General features: G+C 34.6%; 1 protein-coding gene and 1 long non-coding RNA gene across 2 annotated transcripts in view; both read left to right on the forward strand.

Annotated features, from left to right (window-relative positions):
* LOC132427195 (uncharacterized) overlaps nt 1-20,913 on the forward strand; it is a 203,937-nt gene that overhangs the window by 79,641 nt on the left and 103,383 nt on the right. The window lies entirely within an intron of this gene.
* LOC132426565 (olfactory receptor 13C4-like) lies at nt 763-1,809 on the forward strand. Its single transcript, XM_069540718.1, is given in 5 exon segments — nt 763-820; nt 823-846; nt 849-1,498; nt 1,500-1,756; nt 1,758-1,809. Coding segments are annotated over 5 exon segments (1,041 nt in total).

Raw genomic sequence — 20,913 nt, forward strand, 5'->3', positions numbered from 1 at the left:
CATTTGAAAAAAAATAGAGATAATGAGAAGATTCATTTTTTTTGTAAAGTATAAAGTGCTACACACACATACACAGATATATATTTAAGCATTATTACTGTTTTCTCAGGTTCACTTAAATAAATAAATTATGAAGAATAATTTTGAAGCCACAGAATAAAACAAAAGAAGAGAGACTATTTTTCTTCAAAGATCTCCACTGTATACTTGCAGAGTTAGTTTACACACTGGTCTTGTAATGGGAAAGACTACGAGATCAACAACTAACTAGACCTTTGAACAAATGTTAAATTGCTGTGTATGTGGTTCAGTTTACTATGATAAAATGTCTGCCCTATAAAAATACGCAATTTAACACACTGGATGGAGATCCAGGGTGTCAGGCAGACAAACAAAAATGCATAAAATCGAACTTGCTTTAAAATTTTCAAAATTTCTGTTAAACACTGAATCAAAATTCCAGTCCTAGTTGAGTTGTCTTTTGCCTTCCCCACTACTCTGTCACTGAGCCTGACTAAATGAAGTCAGGTTTGTCATCTGAAATATTCTAAGGCTTTTAAAAACTCAACTTAGGGTGTCTTCAACAGTGGGGAAGGTTGCTTCTGAATTTGCGTCTGATCCTAGGTAGATCTTCAAACATTAGACACACGGCATTGAAATCTCAATTTCCCAGTATCATTGTATTCTAGGCGCAGACATTCTTGAAGATAACTGAATGACAGAGCTTCAAAGAAAACATTCTTTCTACTTCACTCTAGAATAATGCCTATCCAAGAAATTTGTTACATTTGTTGTTATTTGGCAGTGAAAATGTTTTATGTTGGTATTCCTTTGACATCCTGAAAGCTGGGACATGGATAGAGTAAATAAGACATTTGTGAAAGAATTCATTCTTCTGGGACTCTCTGGTTACCCCGAACTTGAAATTATTTTCTTTGCTCTAATTCTAGTCATGTACCTACTGATTCTAATTGGCAATCGTGTTCTGATCATAGCAAGCATCTTTGATTCCCGTCTTCACACTCTCATGTACTTCTTCCTGCACAACCTCTCTTTTCTGGATATCTGCTATACATCCTCCTCTGTTCCCTCAACTTTGGTGAGCTTAATCTCAAAGAAAAGGAATATTTCCTTCTCTGGTTGTGCAGTGCAAATGTTCTTAGGATTTGCAATGGGGTCAGCAGAGTGTTTCTTCCTTGGCATGATGGCTTTTGACCACTATGTGGCCATCTGTAACCCTCTGAGATACCCCGTCATCATGAGCAAGGTGGTGTATGTACTGATGGCTTCTGTGTCATGGTTGTCTGGCAGAATCAACTCAATTGTGCAAACATCTCTTGCCATGAGATTGCCTTTCTGTGGTAATAATATTATCAGTCATTTCTTATGTGAGATACTGGCCGTTCTCAAGCTAGCTTATGCTGATATATCCCTCAATATTGTTACCCTAGCAGTGTCAAATATGGCTTTCCTGGTTCTTCCCCTGCTGGCCATTTATTTTCTCCTATATGTTCATCCTATACACCATCTCGAGAATGAACTCAGCCACAGGGAGATGCAAGGCCTTTTCCACCTGTTCAGTGCATTTGACGGTGGTAATTATGTTTTATGGTACCATCTTCTTTATGTATGCCAAACCGAAGTCTCAAGACTTCCTTGGACAAGACAATTTGAAAGCTAGAGAAGGACTTGTTTCCATGTTTTATGGGGTAGTGACCCCAATGCTAAATCCTGTAATCTATAGCTTGAGAGACAGGATGTAAAAGCTGCTGTAAATATTTGCTGAGTCAGAAATCTGTGAACCAATAAGACCAAAGGGAAATGTGGGTGTTTAGTATATAAAGACTAGACATGGCATCATTGGCAACAATTGACAACCTTCTTTGGGGAAAGCAAAGTTATATAGAGAGATTTTTATTCTTTGTTTCCACTATCTCAGCTTAGCTACAATCCCTGAGAACAGTAGTCTGTTACAGACTCAGATTCCAATAGATTTTGATCCATATTTCACAAAGGCAGTCACTTTAGAATCTTATCCCTGGTGATATCTGAAATGAGTGTTTTTGATGTACTGTCTGGCAACACAGTGGAAAATATCACACATACTCTTCACAAATAGTGAGGCAGGAGTATAAATTCTGTTCTATCACAAACCTTAATATTGGGAAAGTTATTCACTTTTTCTAAAATGTAGTTCTCCTATTTGAAAAAAGAGAGTAATTAAACACTGCTCTCAGTGTTATTGTAAAGATTAAGTTGTACAAAACACCTGGCATAGTGCCAATTCATATTAATTCCCTTTGTAGAGGATGTTGTTTGACTTTTTCTGTTGACCCAGAATTTAAGTATTGAAGTGGAGACTCCAAACTAAAGATAAATGACACCAAGTAGCACTTTTTATTTTTTAAGCTACCAATTGTTAGAGTCAGGCATCTCTCCCTTGTCTTCCTACTGGTATCAACCACCACTCTTCCTTGCCTCCTCTCCCCACATATCTATATAAAGTAAACATCAAGAAGGGGGAAGGTAGAATCAAAGGAGATTTATACATCATGGGAAGTGCTCAGTGAATGGTGGGAAGTGTTTCACTACTGTTCCTATGAAAGAGTAGGAAGACTGTTCTTATCCAAGACAAGTAAAGTAGTGCTGCAAAACCTGTTGAGGTTTTGGGTGTCTACAAAGAAGAACTGACATCTGGCTTGATGATTAGTGGCTTGCTGAGCTTTTTCTCTCTGGGCTGTAGACTAGCAGAAGAGCTGCTCTAGAAGAGGGCTGGAGGATGGGTGTCTTAGGGCTGAAAATAACCAGAAAGTTTTTAGTTTGCCTGAAATATTTCTTTTGACTCTGAAAATCTGAAATTTGTGACTGGGGAGAGAAATTCATTTCATCATATACTCCAGTGAGTTGAAACTCCTCAGTAAACCTATTATAGGCTTTTTGGATGGTTGGTTTGTTTTGTTTTTTCACTTTGTGTAGATTATTTTTCCATGGCTGAGCACAGCATATCATGGGTCCATATCACCAGCCATTGTGACAGCTGATTTCAGCCTTATGGTATTACCTAAATTTTCTCTTCCCTATTGGTTTTGGAGCCATAGTATGACCCCAGACCTCCTACCTGAGAACTGTACTCCCTGCCAATCTACATCCTTGGGTAAATCCATGTTTTTGATCTATGTGATCTGGTCACTAAAATCCTGTTGCCTGTCTTCTGTCTCACCTGGGTCGGAGTGTTGTCACTGCAGCAAACCTCTAACTGTGGGTCCTCTCCTCTGGCTTGTATCACAGTGGGTGCTGCTTTTGGTTCTATGTAGACAGGCATGTACCAAACCCTTTAGGTGAGGCTTTTTAACTTCTCCCTACTCCACTGGGATGAGCCCTACATTTCAGTCTGATCCAAGTTTGATTCTTTTCAAGCTTTGACCTATGCTACCAAGGTTTTAGCACGTGTCTGTATGTTCATGGTTCTACTTCTAGAACCATGGTCCCAGCCAATTCATTAACACCTTAATTTTTTCCCCCCACAAAGCAAAGGGTGCTAGCGTCTCATATGCATGTTTATATCAAACTGAATGCTTTATTTACAAAAATTGATTAAAATTATTCTTTCTGTTGCTATATAAAAAGTTGGCACTATGTTGCTTCAATTTTGACAAGTTCTGCTCATGTTGATGAATGTCCAGAAAATTAAGTGTTAAAACTAATCTGCCCTCCCAAGAAATTGAGAAATCTCAAAAAGATTGTTACATGTATTATTTTGTGATAAATAATAGATATTTTAGAAATTCAAAAAACTGTGGAAGGCTATAAAGAAGAAAATATTGTTACCACGGTTGCTACCTCCTACAGGTGACCACCATTAACACTTTTATTATTTATCTTATTAATTTGGAGTTTAAAATTAATCATTTTAATATTGACTTATTTTGGTGCACTGTGGTACATTTGAAGTTGCTATTTTGAAAGTTTTTTTAATGTGTGTAGAACTCATTAGGTTTCACAGAATAAATTTACTACATAGAAAATGAATTTACTATAGCAGGTGATATGATTTTTTAATTTCTCTTATTAAATTATATGTCCCTCCACCCAAATCATATTACCTGCTGTCAGTGTCACTGTACATGTTTCCTCAAACTTTTGCAGCTCTGGTTTGTGTGTGCATGTGTGTGTATACATATATAAACTTTTAATTTTGGAAAATTTCAAATAACCATAAAAAGAAAGCTATATGATGAAACCTCATATACCAATCACTCAGTTTTAAGAATTGCTAGCTCATTGTTTCACCGATATCTATACCTACTCACTCCCTTTTTCCATATTTTTAAGCAAGTATTGGATATATATGTGTGTGTGTAAATAATTTTTATTTTGAAATAAGTTCAGACTTATAGAAAAGTTGCAAGAATCATAGAAAGAATTTTCTTTAAGCCTTAACCCAGAATCTTCAGATATTATATCTTACCACATTTGCCTTATCATTTCTTTATATATATATGTAAGTATATTAATATATATGTAGAGAGAGAGCTGTTTGACAGTAAGGTACAGATATTATATCTCTTTACCCCTAAATATTTCACTCTGTCTTTCTTAAAAGCATTCAAAGACTTTTTTTTTTACCATAAACAATATAATTATTGACATGAAGAAACAATACTATTTAATTTAGCAGTCAGCAAAAAATGACCCTGGGCCTTGGCTTGCTACCTATATTTGTGTGGTCCATGAGCTAGGAATGATGTCTACATTTTTAAACTGTTGAAAAAATTAAAAGAAAAATAATACTTCATGGTACCTGAAAATTATTGGAATATCAAACTTGAGTGTCCATAAAATTTTTAAAGGCCTTTTATTTGGTGATAATTATAGACTCATAGAAAATTACAAAAATAGTATATAGAGTATCATGTACCCTTCACTCCACTTCCCCCAATTTTGATACCTTATATTATAGAAGTACAATATCAAAACCACAAAATTGACATTGGTTCAATGCTATTAACTATACTACAAAACATATTCAGTTTTCACAATTTTCCATGTATTCATATGTGTGTGTGTGTGTGTAGTTCTATGCAATTTTATCCTATGTACAGATTCTTGTAACCACCACCATAATCGAAATATATACCTGTTTCATAACTACCAGGAAACTCCCCTTTTGCTACCCTGTGATGGTTAATTTTATGTGTTAGTTTTGCTAGGCTATGGTACCCCATTGTACATCAAACATCAGTCTAGATGTTGCTGTGAAGGTAGTTTTTAGATGTGATTGACATATAAATCAGTAGACTTTGAGTAGAACAGATCACCCTCTGTAATGTGGGTGGACCTCATAGAGTCAGTTGACAGCCTTAAGAGAAGACTGAAGTCCTCAGAAATGGAAGGAATTCTGCCTCCAGACTGTCTTCAGACTTAAGACTGCAAGGTTGACTCTTGCCAGAATTTCCAGCCTTCCAGCCTTCCCTGTAGATTTTAGAATTGCCAGCCCTGACAATCACATGAACCAATTCCTTAAAATCCATCTCTCCCTCTCCCTACCGCCCCCTCTTACTTTCACTGACTCTCTTTATCTATCTATCTATCTATCTATCTATCTATCCACATCCTTTTGGTTTTGTTTCTCTGCAGAACCCTGATGAATATATACCCCTTTATATTTGCACCCTTACTTGAGCCTGTTCCCTGGTAAAACTACGTTTCTCTTCTCCTTCTCAGTAGTCATAAATAAAGTTTGAATTGAACATAGCATGCTCATTTATTTACATAGTGTCTATCACTGCTTTCATGCTACAATGGCAGAGTTGAGGAGTTGTGACCGGAACAATATGGCCTCCAAAGCCTAACGTGTTTACTATATATTGCTGTATAAAACCATGAATTCATACTGATACCTCAAATTCAATGCAGCACTAGTAGTTGCACTCTGTCTTCCCTTTTTTATATCTGTATCTTCTACCTCTAGCAGTGAGATACTTGCAGGGAAAAAGAGTGCTGAGGAAATAAAAATCACCAGTGAATATAAGCCAAGAAATTACCAGAGATCACATAGGCCTGGGGACCATTTTATTTCTCTCCAGTCAGAGTAGAGACCATGTCTTTGGGGTATGGCATGTTCAATGGAGTGCCACAGGGGTAACATCTTGTGGGGCTAAAGTATCCTTATAATAAGGGCTATTTTAGATTTGTCTTTAAAACTGTTTTTAAAAGTCTAGAAAAGATGAAGCTAATCTACAAGTAACTTAACTGGCTACCAGAACAAAGTAAAACATTCTAACATCCTTTAAAGGAATATGACAAAACCCAGCACTCAACAAAGTCAATTTCACAATATCTGGCATCCAATAAAAAATTCAAGTTATGCAAAGAAGCTAGCTAACATAACCTAGAAAAAATTCAATCAATAGAAAGAGACCGAGAAATGGTAGAGATAATGGAATTAGAGGACAAGGAATTTAAGTGGGTTATCATAAATATAATACATGTGCTAGATTTAAAGGAAAACAGGAACATAATGTGGAGGAAAATGAAAAAAAAAAAAAGACCAAGCACCATTTCAAGAGGTAAAACAAATAGCGCCTTAAATTTTTACTGGGTGGGGTTAATAGAGTAGAAGCTGCAGAAGAAATGATCAGTGAGCCTGAAGACATAGCCATAGAAAATATCCTAAATGAACCACAAAAACTGAAAGGACTTAATACAAGGTGAACAGAGACTCAGTAACCTGTGGAAAATATCAGACAATCTAACATACATGTATTTTTAAGTCTCAGAGGGAGAAGAAAGAAAGAGGAGAACAGAAAAACTATTTGAAGAGATAATGACTGAACATTTCCCAAACTTTATGGAAACTATAAATCCAAAGACCCAAGAACCTCAGGATGACAAAGCAGGAATATGTGAAGAAAATCTTAACAAAAAACGTCATCACATTGCTGAAAACCAGTGTTACTCAAAAAAATGTAAAGCAGCCGGGGGGAAAAACACACAATAAGTATAGGGGAATAAAGATAAAAAAATAATGCAGACGTCCTGTCATAATTTATGCAAATCAGAAATCAACAGAATGATATCTTTAGAGTGGTAAAAGAAAAAAAGTCTGTAAACCAGAATTTAATATTCGGTAAAAACATCTTTCAAAATTAAGCCGAAATACTTTTTCAGAAAAGATGTAAGCATGTTATATCTTTTTCCATCTTTATAGTTTTAATCTATCTGCATCTCTATGTAAAAGTGGGTTTTGGGGGATAGTTTTTTACCCCAGTATGACAATCGCTGTCATTTAATTGCTATGTTTAGAATATTTAAATTAAGTGTACTTATTATTTATTATAATTTAGTTATACCTGGAATTGGTCTACCACATTTCTATCTCATTTTCTTTGTTTCCTTTTTGCTCTTTTTCCTACATTGTTTTGGATCATTTTTATATTTTTGTAGGATTCCATTTTATTTTTATTGTTACCTTATTACCTATGCCTCTCAATTTATAGTTTTTGTTGGTTGCTCTAGAGGCCGAAGTTTACATTTTAAATTTATGACACTCTATGGTCTAATAATTTTTTTTTTTACCATTTCATGTATAATGTTTGAAGGTTAAAATGGTATACTGTCATTTCCCCTCTCATTTTTGGTGCTATTTTTGTCATATTTTTACTTCTCTCTCTGTATTTAGACCCCACAATTCTTAGTTATCGCTTTTGTTATGAATGTGTCAAATTAACACTTGTTAAGTGGAACACAGAGTGCCAGATGGTGAGCCATGGTTCAACAAAAGACCACAAGAGAAATGGAAACAGAGAATTTTACTACTCACAGGTCCTGGAGGTCTTGCTCAGTATGCCTTGAGGAGCCACATACGGAGGTCAAGGCAGAGTGTAGAGAAAGAGATAGGACCCAGGCCCATGTGTTTATTAGAGTCCATGGGTGAAGTTTTTTGGGGTTCCCAGGCTAAGGCTGGATTGGTCAATTCAAACAAAGAGCTGGGTTTTGGTAAGGCCCAGGAAGGTCTTATCTAAGGGTCATTCAAAGGGAAAGCGCTGGGAGAGAGGGGAAACTATTAATCACAAGGGCTGTTAGGAAAGTTATAACAGGAACTTACATTTGTTTGTGATGCTGCAGGCTGTTACCTAGGGCATGCACTTGAATGAAAGGGGGACTAGTGTCAGTTTAATGTCCCTGCAGGCTACTTGGCCAAGCAAATGGAAACCAAGGCAGCAAACAATGGAGTAGCTGAGCTAAACTCAACACTTCTGCTTTAAATAGTCAATTATTTTTATTTTTTTAACATCTTTATTGGAGTATACTTGCTTTACAATTTGTGTTAGTTTCTGCTGTATAACAAAGTGAATCAGCTATATATATATATATATATATATATATATATATATATATATATATATACACACACACACATATATGCATATATATATATATATATACACATATATATACATATATATATATCCCCCTATCTCCTCCCTCTTGCATCTCTCTCCCACCCTCCCTATCTCACCCCTCTAGGTGGTCACAAAGCACTGAGCTGATCTCCCTGTGTGATGCAGCTGCTTCCCACTAGCTAGCTATTTTACATTTGGTAGTATATATATGTCAATACTACTCTCTCACTTCGTCCCAGCTTACCCTTCCCCCTCCCCGTGTCCTCAAGTCCATTCTGTAGTCTGCATCTTTATTCCTGTCCTGCCCCTAGGTTCTTCAGAACCTTTTTTTTTTTTAGATTCCATATATATTTTAAAGAAATATAAAACCATGAGAAAAAAATTCTATTTTGTTTACTCACATATTTACCATTTTCAACACTCTCCATTCTTTTGTGCTGATTTATGTTTTCATATGATGTCATTTTCTGTCCACTGGAAAAACTATTTTGTTAAGTGTAGTTCTACTTTTGGTAATTCCTTTCAGCTTTTGTCCAAAAAATTCCTTATTTTACTTTCATTCTTTAAAGAATATTTTTGCTATACATAGAAATTGGTTAAGAGATTTAGTTTTCTTTCAGCACCTTAAGGACATTGTTGCATTTCTTGTGGGTTGCATTACTTCTACCATGATGTATGCCATCAATATTATCTTTAATCCTCTAGATATAATGTTTCCCTTATTTGGCTATTTTAAAGATTTTCTTTTTAGTACTGATTTTCACCAATTTAACTGGGATGTGATATAGCTATTCATATGTGTGTATTTGCCTGTGTGTGTTTTTTCTGTGTGTGGTGTTTATATTATTTGTAGTTTTGTGAACTTCTTGTATCTGTGGGTTTCTTTGAATTTGGAAAAAATTTGGCCATTACTTCTTTCCATTCTTTGAGTTCTCCTACTCTCTCTTCTCAGCTACTGAGATGCCAATTCTATGTATGTTGAATTGCTTGATATTTCCCATGTGTCACAGAAGCTCTGTTCATTTTTTTTTTTCAGTTTTCTTTTCTGTTTATGCTTCATTTTGAATAGTTCATTGCTATGTCTTCAAGTTCACTTATATTTTCATCTGCACTCTATAATATGCCATTCATCCTATATAGTAATACTTCTGTTTTACAAATTGCATATTCTAGTTCCAGAAGTTATTTTTTAAAAATAATTTTTATCTTCATTATGTTCTTCCTTTTCTCTAAATTGTGGGTAATTTGTAGTAATTCATCTACTAATTTCATCATTTCTATCATTTCTCAAACTGTTTCTTTTGAATGAATGGCTTTTATTTTTTCCTGGTTATGGGCCAGATTGTCCTGACTTTTTGCTTTTTTTTTTGTTATTTTGGCTTGTATGCTAGTCATTTTGAGCTTAATCTCATTGAGTGCTGGATTTGGGGGTCTCCTATTAAAGTGTGTTGCATGTATTCTGGCAGGCAGTTACTTGCAGATTACCTTGACACCTTTGAGACAAGTTTTTAAGCTTTATGAGGGTATATCTAGATTTGCGTTTATCCTAGATCAATGGATGTGATTTACTTTGGAGCTGTTAATAATTTTACCTCTGAGAGGACATTAAGCAATGTCTGGATAAAGTTTTGGTGGTCACAACCTGCGATGGGGGGAGCACTGCTACTGAAATGAATTGGGTTGAAACCAGGGATGTTGCAAAACACCCTACAATGCACAGGACATACCTCCGTAGCAAAGAATTATTCAACCCAAAGTGTCAATTGTCCTGCACTTGAGAATCCCTGTCCTAGAGTTAGTTTAGCCCTACTGCTAGCTAACAATTCACAGGTCTCTAAATGCTCTGGATGTTCAGTGAAGATATTTTACTCTTGTTGCTTGGGACTCAGATGTCTCTCAAACCTTTGTGAGCTTTGGGAATGGTTTGGTTTATAACTCCCCATTGGTTCTTCTTTGCCTGAACTCATGTTATTTCACTGTTCTGCACGTGTGCTTTAGTGTTCAGCAGCCAATTTGATGGAACCCCTCTGATGGTACCTGGAGCTATTTCTTTGCTTATATTTTTAATCTCCAGAACTCTGCCCTGTAAAGCAGCTGCTTCAGCCCCTTTAACTCTTTTCTGACTTGGCTCAATTTAGTGAGACCACTGTGATCTGTTTGGGATCCTCCTCCATAAACCAGAGTCTAAAAAATAATACTAAATTGGCTTTAATTCTAGTCTCTTCTTCCAGAGGTCACTGTCCTGCCTTGCTTGTTCAGTATCTAAAAACCGTTTTTTCATCTATTTTGTCCAGTTTTCTAAAAGTTCATGGTGAGACTGCAAGCATGGCTGTAGTTAACTTATTATTGTCAAAGGCATGTGTTCCCTCTTAGCTTTTCTGGTTGTATAATTTTTCACTTTTTCAGAACATATACTATTCATGTATTATTCTGGCATCTTCATTCTCACCTATATTTTATTCTTAGACTTATAATTAAATATTTTAAATGCTCACTGCTTATCCTTTTGCCCAAGTTTCCCCATTTATCTTTTGTTTGAATGGAGATTATCCTCTCATCAACTCTAAAAGGGGATTATGCGTACAGCATTCCTTGGGTCTTACGTGTTTAAAACCATTTTTCAATGTCATGGATATTTGAAGGACAGCTTGACTAGATATAAATTACTTGGTATGCATTTTCTTTCTTGAGTGTTTTGAAAATGCAACTCCACTGTCTGATCTGTTTCAGAAATCTAATGTTGGACTAATTCGTTTGCCCTTATAAGATGTTAACCATTTTGTTTTAAATATTTTGTATTTTAAACTCCAGTAGCTTTACTGAGATACCTATCAGAGTTGATTATGCTGAGCTTATTTTTTCCCAGCACCTGGTAGACACTTTCAGTGCTTTATTTACAAAAAGTTTTTCTAGACTTAAGTTTTAAATATTAATTATATTTTATGGTTTTATTTCTTTTTTAGAGACTCAAATTTTATTTATTTGTAAAAGTAACAATATTTCTTCTTTGCCTCTGTTTCATTGGATAGATTTTCTTGATCTTATTTTCATTTTGTTGATTGCTTCCCTTTCTTCAGTGCCCTTATTAAATTTCATTCTAATCTATTTTACCTTGGCTACCTTTATTTTAGTCTTCTGTTTAGTCTTTAAGATGGCTTTGTCTTTTACTTATTATTTCCTGAGTTCAACCAATTTTCTTTTCATTTTTTCCTGATACATTAGTTGAACAATTTCTTTTTAATTTTTGAATTTCTGATTCAGGTGTTTTCCTCAAATGCTTGTTTGAGGATACTGGTATTGATTGTTAGTGTTGTTTTACAGTTTTAATTTTCTTCTTCTCCTTCTCCTCCTCCTTCTCCTCCTCCCCTCCCCTCCCCTCCCCCTCCCCTCCCCCTCCTCCTCCCCCTTCCCGCTCCCCTTCCTTCTTTTTCTTCTTCTTCTCCTTCTCCTCCTCCTCCTCCTCCTCCTTCTTCTTCTTCTTCTTCTTCTTTGTTCTTTCTTCTTTCTTCTTCTTCTCCTCCTCCTTCTTCCTCTTCCTCTTCCTCTCCTTCTCCTTCTTCTTCAGGATGAAGGGCAGAAGTTTCCATCAGCTGAGGCATTTTGTTTCTCATTTTCTATTTCATTTTATAATAGTTTTGAATATAGTCTACTTTCATTATTTATTTCATAATTTGGATTCGTTTATATGACCTGTAGGTCAAGAGTGTCCTCATATGTCTGTGTTTTGAAGTAGTATTTCCTTAAATAATTGCTTTGACTCCCTCTACCCTTTCCCCTTCTGCAGAAATAGAGAGAACCTTATAACAGCATTAGCTTGCTTAAGCCACTTTACCCTTGTCCTGAGGGCTCTCTGGCCCTCCTTGTCTTTTTTTCTCCTTTATCTTATCTAAGTAGGAAGGAATTGTAGGCCCACCAATATTTTAGAACACTTTTTAAAACTATTTTATTTATTTATTTGGTTGTGCCAGGTCTTAGTTGCTGCTCGCGGGCTGTTTAGTTGTGGCTCGCAGCTCCTTAGTTGTGGCATGCGAACTCTTTGTTGTGGCAAGCATGTGGGATCTACTTCCCTGACCAGGGATTTAACCCAGGCCCCCTGCATTGGGAACATGGAGTCTTAGCCACTGCACTGCCACGGAAGTCCCTATTTTAAAACATTTTTATTTAGCATGACCCCAATTTTCCTTTTTGCTTCTTTGCTCTTTCACTTCTAAATCTCCAAAGATGACTCTTTCTTCCTTTTCATTTACTTTTTACCCCAAATCCATGACTTTAGAAGACAGTCACCTCAACTCATACACACTTTTGTGTCCCACCTGTATTCAGGGCTATGTTTTGGTTTTAGGTCAATCTTATACTTGCTGCTTGTATCCCCCTTCTCTTTTCCATGCTAGACTTTGCTCTGTGAAAAGATTCAGTGAGAACATGAGAGATGCTACGATTTAGTGTTAAATTATGTGCTTATCGGTACTTCAAAGTTGGTCATGTTCTGTCTTCTGGTTTTGTGGGTTTGAATAGCTTTACTTGTTCTTCTGTTGTTCTGTATTGTTTTTGGACAATATGTAAGGAGATGTGGATTTAAGCAACTACCATTATCATCAGTTACCCATAAGTTTACATGCATTTTTAATTGATTAAAGTAACATTTCATTTCTGAATTTTTTAGTGTTTAATTGCATAAGAGTGAAACTAACCATATTTTCATGTATGAATTTTCTATTCTATATCTCAGTTTGTGATTTTTCCTTATTATTTGATTATCCATTTTCTAATTGGGTTTCAGTTGGAAATTGTGCAAAGTAAATGAATTGGAAATTCTTTTTATTTTTATAAGAATTCTTTCTATATTAAGTTATCACTACCTCATATAAATTACAGGTTTTTGATATTTCAATATCTTTAATATGTTTTTAATATTTTATGTTTATTATGTTATTTGACTTTTTGGTGATAATTTCTAAGCAATTTTTATTTATAGAGAAGCTATTAATCTTATATATTATCATTAAGTAGCCAGGTAACTAATTGAACATTTTTACTACTTATAATAGTCTTTTTGGTTGATTCTATTTTCTTTTTAAAAAATGGCTACTAGTACTGATAACTTTCTCTTCTATTCCTATACTTATACTCCTAAGTTTGTATTTCATGTATTTGCATAAGCTGGATTATTCATAATTAATGCTAAATAACAACAGTTTTAGAAGCTACCCTTATCTTGACTCTGACTTTCACAGGAATGATTCATGTGTTTTAACATGGAGTGTGATATGACTATTGCTTAAAAATATATTTTTTATTATTAAAAAATCTTCCATTGCAACAAGATTTTCAAATTAGCTAGTGCATTCATAATATTAATAACATTTTTATAACATTTTCTCCTCTTTTTTTAATTTTATTTTTTCTTGAATTATAGTTGATTTATAATGTGTTAGTTTCAGGTGTACAGCAAAATGATTCAGTTTTTTATATATATATGTGTGTGTGTGTGTGTATATATATTCTTTTTTAGATTCTTTTCCCTTATAGGTTATTACAAAATATTGAGTATAGTTCCCTGTGCTATACAGTAGGTCCTTGTTGGTTATCTGTTTTATACGTAGTAGTATGTATAAGTTAAACCCAAACTCCTAATTTATCCTTCCCCTCTTTCCCCTTTGGTAACCATAAGTTTGTTTTCTATGTCTGTGGGTCTATTTCTGCTTTGTATATAAGTTCATTTGCATAATTGTTTTTAGATTCCACATATAAGTGATATCATATGATATTTGTCTTTTGTCTGGCTTACTTCACTTAATATGATAGTCTCTATGTCCATCCATGTTGCTGCAAATAGCATTATTTCATTCTTTTTCATGGCTGAGTAATATTCCATTTTATATATATATGTGTGTGTGTGTGTGTGTGTGTGTGTGTGTGTGTGTGTGTATGTATATATACACACCACATCTTCTTTATCCATTCATCTGTCAATGGACATTTAGGTTGCTTCCATGTCCTGGCTATTGTAAATAGTGCTGCAATGAACATTGGGGTGCATGTATTGTTTAGAATTATGGTTTTCTCTGGATATATGCCCAGGAATGGGATTACAGAATCATATGGTAGCTCTATTTTTAATTTTTTAAGGTGCTTCCATACTGCTCTCCATAGTGGCTATACCAATTTACAGTCCCACCAGCATCTTCAGGAATAATCTCCCAGATTGTCCTGAAATTGAACTTGAAGATATCTCCTTCTTGTACCAGTAGTTTTAAATATGTTAATTATTAAAAAGTATAAAAACACAAAATCTAACTAATTATTTTAAGGAAAAATGTACAGAAAAAATAAAACTAAGGAAAGTGGAAGAAATTAAAGGCTTCTGTTTAAAATGGCATTTATTCAAGACATTTTGAGCAATTGATTAAGTTTTATTTTTCATGTCTTCTGATATAAGGGCTAAGAAGGGCAAAATAAGTACATACATCTCAATAATTACTTTAAATATAAATAAACTAAATGCTCCAATCAAATGACATAGAGTGGCTGAATGTATAAGAATGTATACACCCATGTGTATGTGTATGTGTGTGTGTATATATATATATATATATACACACACACACACACACATATATGTACTGCCTACAAGAGACTCACTTCAGATCTAAAGACACACACAGATTGAAAGTGAGAGGATGGAAAAGTGTTATTCCATACAAATGGAAACAAAAAGAAAGCTGGGGTAGCAATACTCACGTCAGACAAATAGACTTTAAACAAAGACTGTAACAAGAGGTAAAGAAGTACGTTATATAATGATCAAGGGACCAATCCAACACGAAGTTATAAACAATTGTGAATATATGTGCACGCAACATAGAAGCACCTAAATACATAAAGCAAATATTAACAAACATAAAGGAAGAAATTGACAGTAACACAATAATAGTAGGGGACATTAACACCCCACTTACATCAATGGAAAGACCATTCAGAGAGAAAATCAATAAGGAAACGCTGGCTTAATGACACATTAAAGCAGATAACCTTAATAGGTATATATAGAGCATTCCATACAAAAGCAGCAGAATACACATTCCTTTTAAGTGCACATAAAACATTCTCCAGGGTAGATCACATACTAGGCCAAAAACCAAGTTTCGATAAATTTCAAAAGATTGAAATTATATCAAGCATCTTTTCAACCACAACAATATGAACCTAGAAACTAACTACAAGGAAAAAAACCTGCAAAAACACAAACAGGTGGAGTCTAAACAATATATTACTAAACAACCAATGAATCACTGAAGAAATCAAAGATAAGTTAAAAACAAAATACCTGGAGACAAATGAAAATGGAAACAACGATCCAAAATAAATGGGACATGGCAAAAGCAGTTCTGAGAGATACATTTATAGAGGTACAAGCCTACCTCAAGAAACAAGAAAAATCTCAAATAAAAATCTATTATTTCATCTAAAGGAAACAGAAAATGAAGAACAAACAAAACTCAATATTTATTATTTCCACTGTAGTAGCAGAAATAATAAATATCAGAAAAGAAGTAAATGAAATAGACTAAAAAAAAGGAAATATCAATGAAACTAAAAGCTACTTTTTTGAAAAGATAAATAAAATTGTTAAACCCTTAGCCAGACTCATCAAGAAAAAAAGAGAGAGGGATCAGTACAATAAAATCAGAAATGAAAGAGAAGTTACAGCTGACACCACAGAAATACAGAGGATCATAAGAGATTCCTGTGAACAATTGTACATCAATAAAATGGACAACCTAGAAGAAATGGATAAATTCCTAAAAATGTACAATCTCCAAGACTGCATCAGGAATAAATAGAAAATATGAAGAGAACAATTACCAGTAATGAAATTGAATCAGTAATTAAAAACTCCCAACAAACAAAAGTTCAGGATCAGATGGCTTCACAGGAGAATTCTACCAAACATTTAAAGAAGAGTTAACACCTATCCTTCTCAAACTATTCCAAAAAATTGAAAAGGAAAGAATGCTTCCAAGCTCATTCTATGAGGCCAACTTCACCCGGATACCAAAACCAGACAAAGATATCACAAAAATAGAAAATTACAGGCCAGTATAACTGATTAACATAGATGCAAAAAATTTCAACAAAATATTAGAAACTGAATTGAGCAGTGTATTAAAAGGATCATATAATATGATCAAGTGGGATTTATCCCAGGGATGCAAGGATGGTTCAGTATCCACAAATCAGTCAACGTGATACACTACATTAACAAGTTGAAGGAAAAAAATCACATGATCATCTCAATAGATGCAGAAAAAGCTTCTGATAAAATTCAACATTCATTTATGATAAAAACTCTTAACAAAGTGTGTATACAGGGAACAAACCTCAACATAATAAAGGCCATATATGACAAACCTACATCAACATCATACTCAACAGTGAAAAGCTGAAAGCATTTCGTCTAAGATCAGGAACAAGACAAGAATGTACACTCACAACTTTTATTCAACATTTGATAATAATAGCTCTAGCTATTATTCTATTATTCTATTTCCTATTATATATGTATTTTCTAGTCTTAGAGGCATGCCCAATTCTTCTCAAATTCCCCACTTCATCTGAATACCCACTAATACCATACTGAAGATACTATAAAACTTTTCTGTCAAGAGCCATAAAATTGTTCATTGCCTTTGATGAAGTAAACCCACTCCTGGGAATTGATTTTAAGATATAATAAAAGATAAGTGAAAAATCAAACATAGGAATGTGTTCATTTAAGCATTAGTTATAATAGGCACTGATTAGAAAGCAAAAATCTTGAATAGAAGAATGATTAGGGTATATATTTTCAAATCCATGTGAATAAATATGTAGCTAATATAATGATAAGTAGATACAGAATGGCAACTGTGTGGAAAGGGTGGACAGTAGTGTGCCCAGATCTATAATCAGACATAGAGGGTGAAGAGGTCACACTATCATCTGTCACTCCTGCATGGTGACAAATAAAAATCTGCAATACTGCATATTGCTGATACGATGTCCCAGGGATCAACCTCTTCTCTTTTATTGTCTATACTCACTACCTTAGTGATCTTATTGATTTTAAATATCATCGATATGCTAATGGATCCCAAATTTGTATCTCTAGCCCAGATTTCTTCTCTAAACACATGACTTGTATATTCTTCCATGTAGTTGTCATATTTAATAGATAGTTTGAACCTAACATGTCTAAAATGAATGCCCGATATTCTCCCACAGATCTACTTCAATTACAGACTTTCTTGAATCAGTGAGTCATAGCTGTATCCTTCTCACTTTTCAGTCTGAAAACCCTGAAGTCATTCTTGATGCCTCTCTTCCTCTATCACCCATATCCAACCCTTCTGGAAATCCTGTTGCCTACCTTTTCAGTATATCCAGAATTTGACTATTTCTCACCATCTCCACAACTATCACTGTGGCCTGGAATAACATCTTTTCTCCAAATTACTACAGTAGGTTTCTAAAATCTTCCTGACTCTAAAATTATTCCCCACAAAATGATCTTAGCACAACATGTGATGATTTTTAAGAACTTGTAATAATACTATGATATGTGAACATGATTCACATCTTAAGGAAGAGAGCTATCGATACCAAATTAAGGTCTCAGACTTTGCTTTTCTCACTCTAGCTTCTAGGATCATTCTGTTGTGCTTGTCTTTTACTGATAGGAGGTCTCACTAGAGTGATTTATTAAAAAATAAACTAAGCATATTTAAATGGCCTTTAAATATTTCTTCCTTCTAGTATATATAGAGTGTATTTGTAAATTAAATTGATGAACTTGGTTTTTACTTTTTTCTCTACACAAATGAGAGCTGCAGCAAATAAGACAGAATGAAACCTTGTATTTATCCAGTTCTTCTTTGAACAGAGTCCCAAGGGTTGTGTACTCAAACTTTTCACATTATTAAATGGATTCTCCCTTTCCCTAACACTTTATAACAAAGCTCTGCACGTAGTTTTCCTAAATTCTGATCAGTTCTGAGCTGGGATATTCTCATCTCCTTGACACTTAACATATCCCCCCACCCCGATTCTATAAGCATTAAGTAATAGGGTTCAGTCTCTTCTATTTAATGCTCTGAGTCAGAGTTCCCATAATTCTCACATAATAAGAATTGCCAGGTGTTATAAAACATACAGATTAGCATATATCTCCTCTGGAAATTCTGATTTGGATCTAAGTTGAACATTTGCATGATATTTTTAGCAAGCATTCCAGAAGATCCTTATTTTCATGATGATTTTGGAAAGTTTCAGGATAGCTTAAAACAAGTCAAGTAGCACAGATATTAGTATGTTCTCAGATTGTGGGAAATTAGTGAAATGGAAAAAAAAAGACCGTATCAGAAATCATGTAAAATCTTATTCACCTGAAGAAAAGAAAAGCAGAGATATTTAGAAAAAGACTTTAATAAGACATTCAGGAATCTCGTGGCATGGTCAAGTTCCCATTTATTGTGTGATTGCAAAGGCAAGCATTTGTTTCCTTTGAGTTCATATGACTATATTTGAAAATGGTACTTGGGAGTGGGTCACAGTGAGATGTTCCTTAAGACCTTGAATCAGAGTTGCTCTCTTAGAGTTAAAATATTAAGTTTTCCACAAGGGGTTGAAGTTACTCATCTGTTGAAATTAATCACCTGTGTGAGTGAACCATCTAAGGATGCTGAATGTAAATATTGCAAAGTGTGAAGTGGATGGTACTGCAGAGAAGCAGGACTGAAATGTGATACAGTTTTGTAAACTGCTTTTCAATGAACTGTTTCCTCTATTGATAAAGAATGTTGTAACAATGGAGATTGCTCATACTGAAACACAGAATGATAAAGAAGTAATCAAAATACAGTTCAGGATTACATATACCGTTCTATCCTTGGAAGACAGAACAAAACATATTTGGATGATGCAGAAATTTATGCCATCCTGGATCTAGTTGTTTAGACAAGATGACTCTTGCTGAAGCACCTGACATCTGAGGACCCTCTCTAGGCCTATGATGGTTCAGCCAGGCGGGTTAAGAGCCATTTTATTGGGTTTTGCCTCTGGACAGCTGGTTGGCCTCTCAGGCAATAACTAGCTCATCCATATCCCTTTAAAACACGTACAAAGTTGTTGAAGATGATAGCGCATGCTCACTGGAGCTGATGAGGCATAAAACTACAGATTTTATTTTCACCCACATAAACAAATAAGATGGATATTTATAGGCTCAATGTTTGTGATTACTTGAAATCAGGTAGATGTTTTGTTGTAAGTGATTGTAGAGATTGGGTGGGTAATAGGGTTAACAGTTCTTCATCCTCTCCAACCAAATAACATCACACCATGGTCGTTGTCGTCTGGTAGTGAAATGGAAGTAAGGACACAAATCAGAATAACTGTTTTGCTTTTATTATGATACAAATCCCCAGTCTCTGCCTTTGGAGAGATTCTGAATTAATAGAACTGTTCATCTAATACCTGAGAAAGAAAAACTTTTCTCATGTATCCTAAGAGTACTTGGATTAAGAACACCAGCACAGTTCCTATACATTGAATTCTTTCCTCCAACATGGTTCCTTCATCAATCCATTCACCCTCAACTGAATCATTCCTTGCAAGTTCTGTCTTGTTCAGAATGGGACTTTCTGTTGTAATTATCTATAACTGTCTCACCTTCTCTAAGTCTAAAATTTAAGGGGATTATGTCAATGCTAGCAAGAGTCACCTCCTCCATAGAATAAAGCCATCATCCACATATACCCCAAAGACATCTCTCTGATAAAGAGGAAGTAATGTACATGCATTGGCCTCATAGCTCCCCAGCTCCAGTGAGGGTGGAAAAGACAAGGAAAAACTGGTTAAAATGCAATATTGGTGTAATTATAATTTATGTAATTTTGCTCACATATGTCAAATATATCCATCAATCTTTTCGCACAATATGTGTGTACATTAATAAATAATTTCTTTTGCAGTGTAATCTCTACAGGGTAGAAATCTGTTGTTTCTTAGCCATAATTGCTCAATTCAGCATGCTCTAAGAAAAATAAGTAACATGGTGTGTGTTGTGTGTTGTGTGTGTGTGTGTTGATGAATTCACTTAGACATTCAGAGTACAATATGAGAGTACTTTGACCTTATAACCGTGGATACTTTAAGATCTCCTGAATGCTATTCCTTTACTCCACTTTATATACAGGATTACAACTCACAAATCCTTGTCATGATGTCTTTGAACATATACAGATATTTACCCATCCCCCACACATACATCCTAAATAAACAAAATCATTCTTGTGGTAGTTTATCAAATCTAACAGATTTCACATTTTAACATTTAGAGTAGGAAAATTTCTAAAATTAATGGTGTCTTGGTTTTATGAACTGATATACCTCGAACTATATCCACACTTACATAAAAATACTATTTCTTCATAATTTCAGACATAATTACAAATCATATGAAGATAAT

The sequence above is a fragment of the Delphinus delphis genome, chromosome 6, assembly GCF_949987515.2.
Source record: "Delphinus delphis chromosome 6, mDelDel1.2, whole genome shotgun sequence".
Taxonomy (NCBI): Eukaryota; Metazoa; Chordata; class Mammalia; order Artiodactyla; family Delphinidae; genus Delphinus; species Delphinus delphis.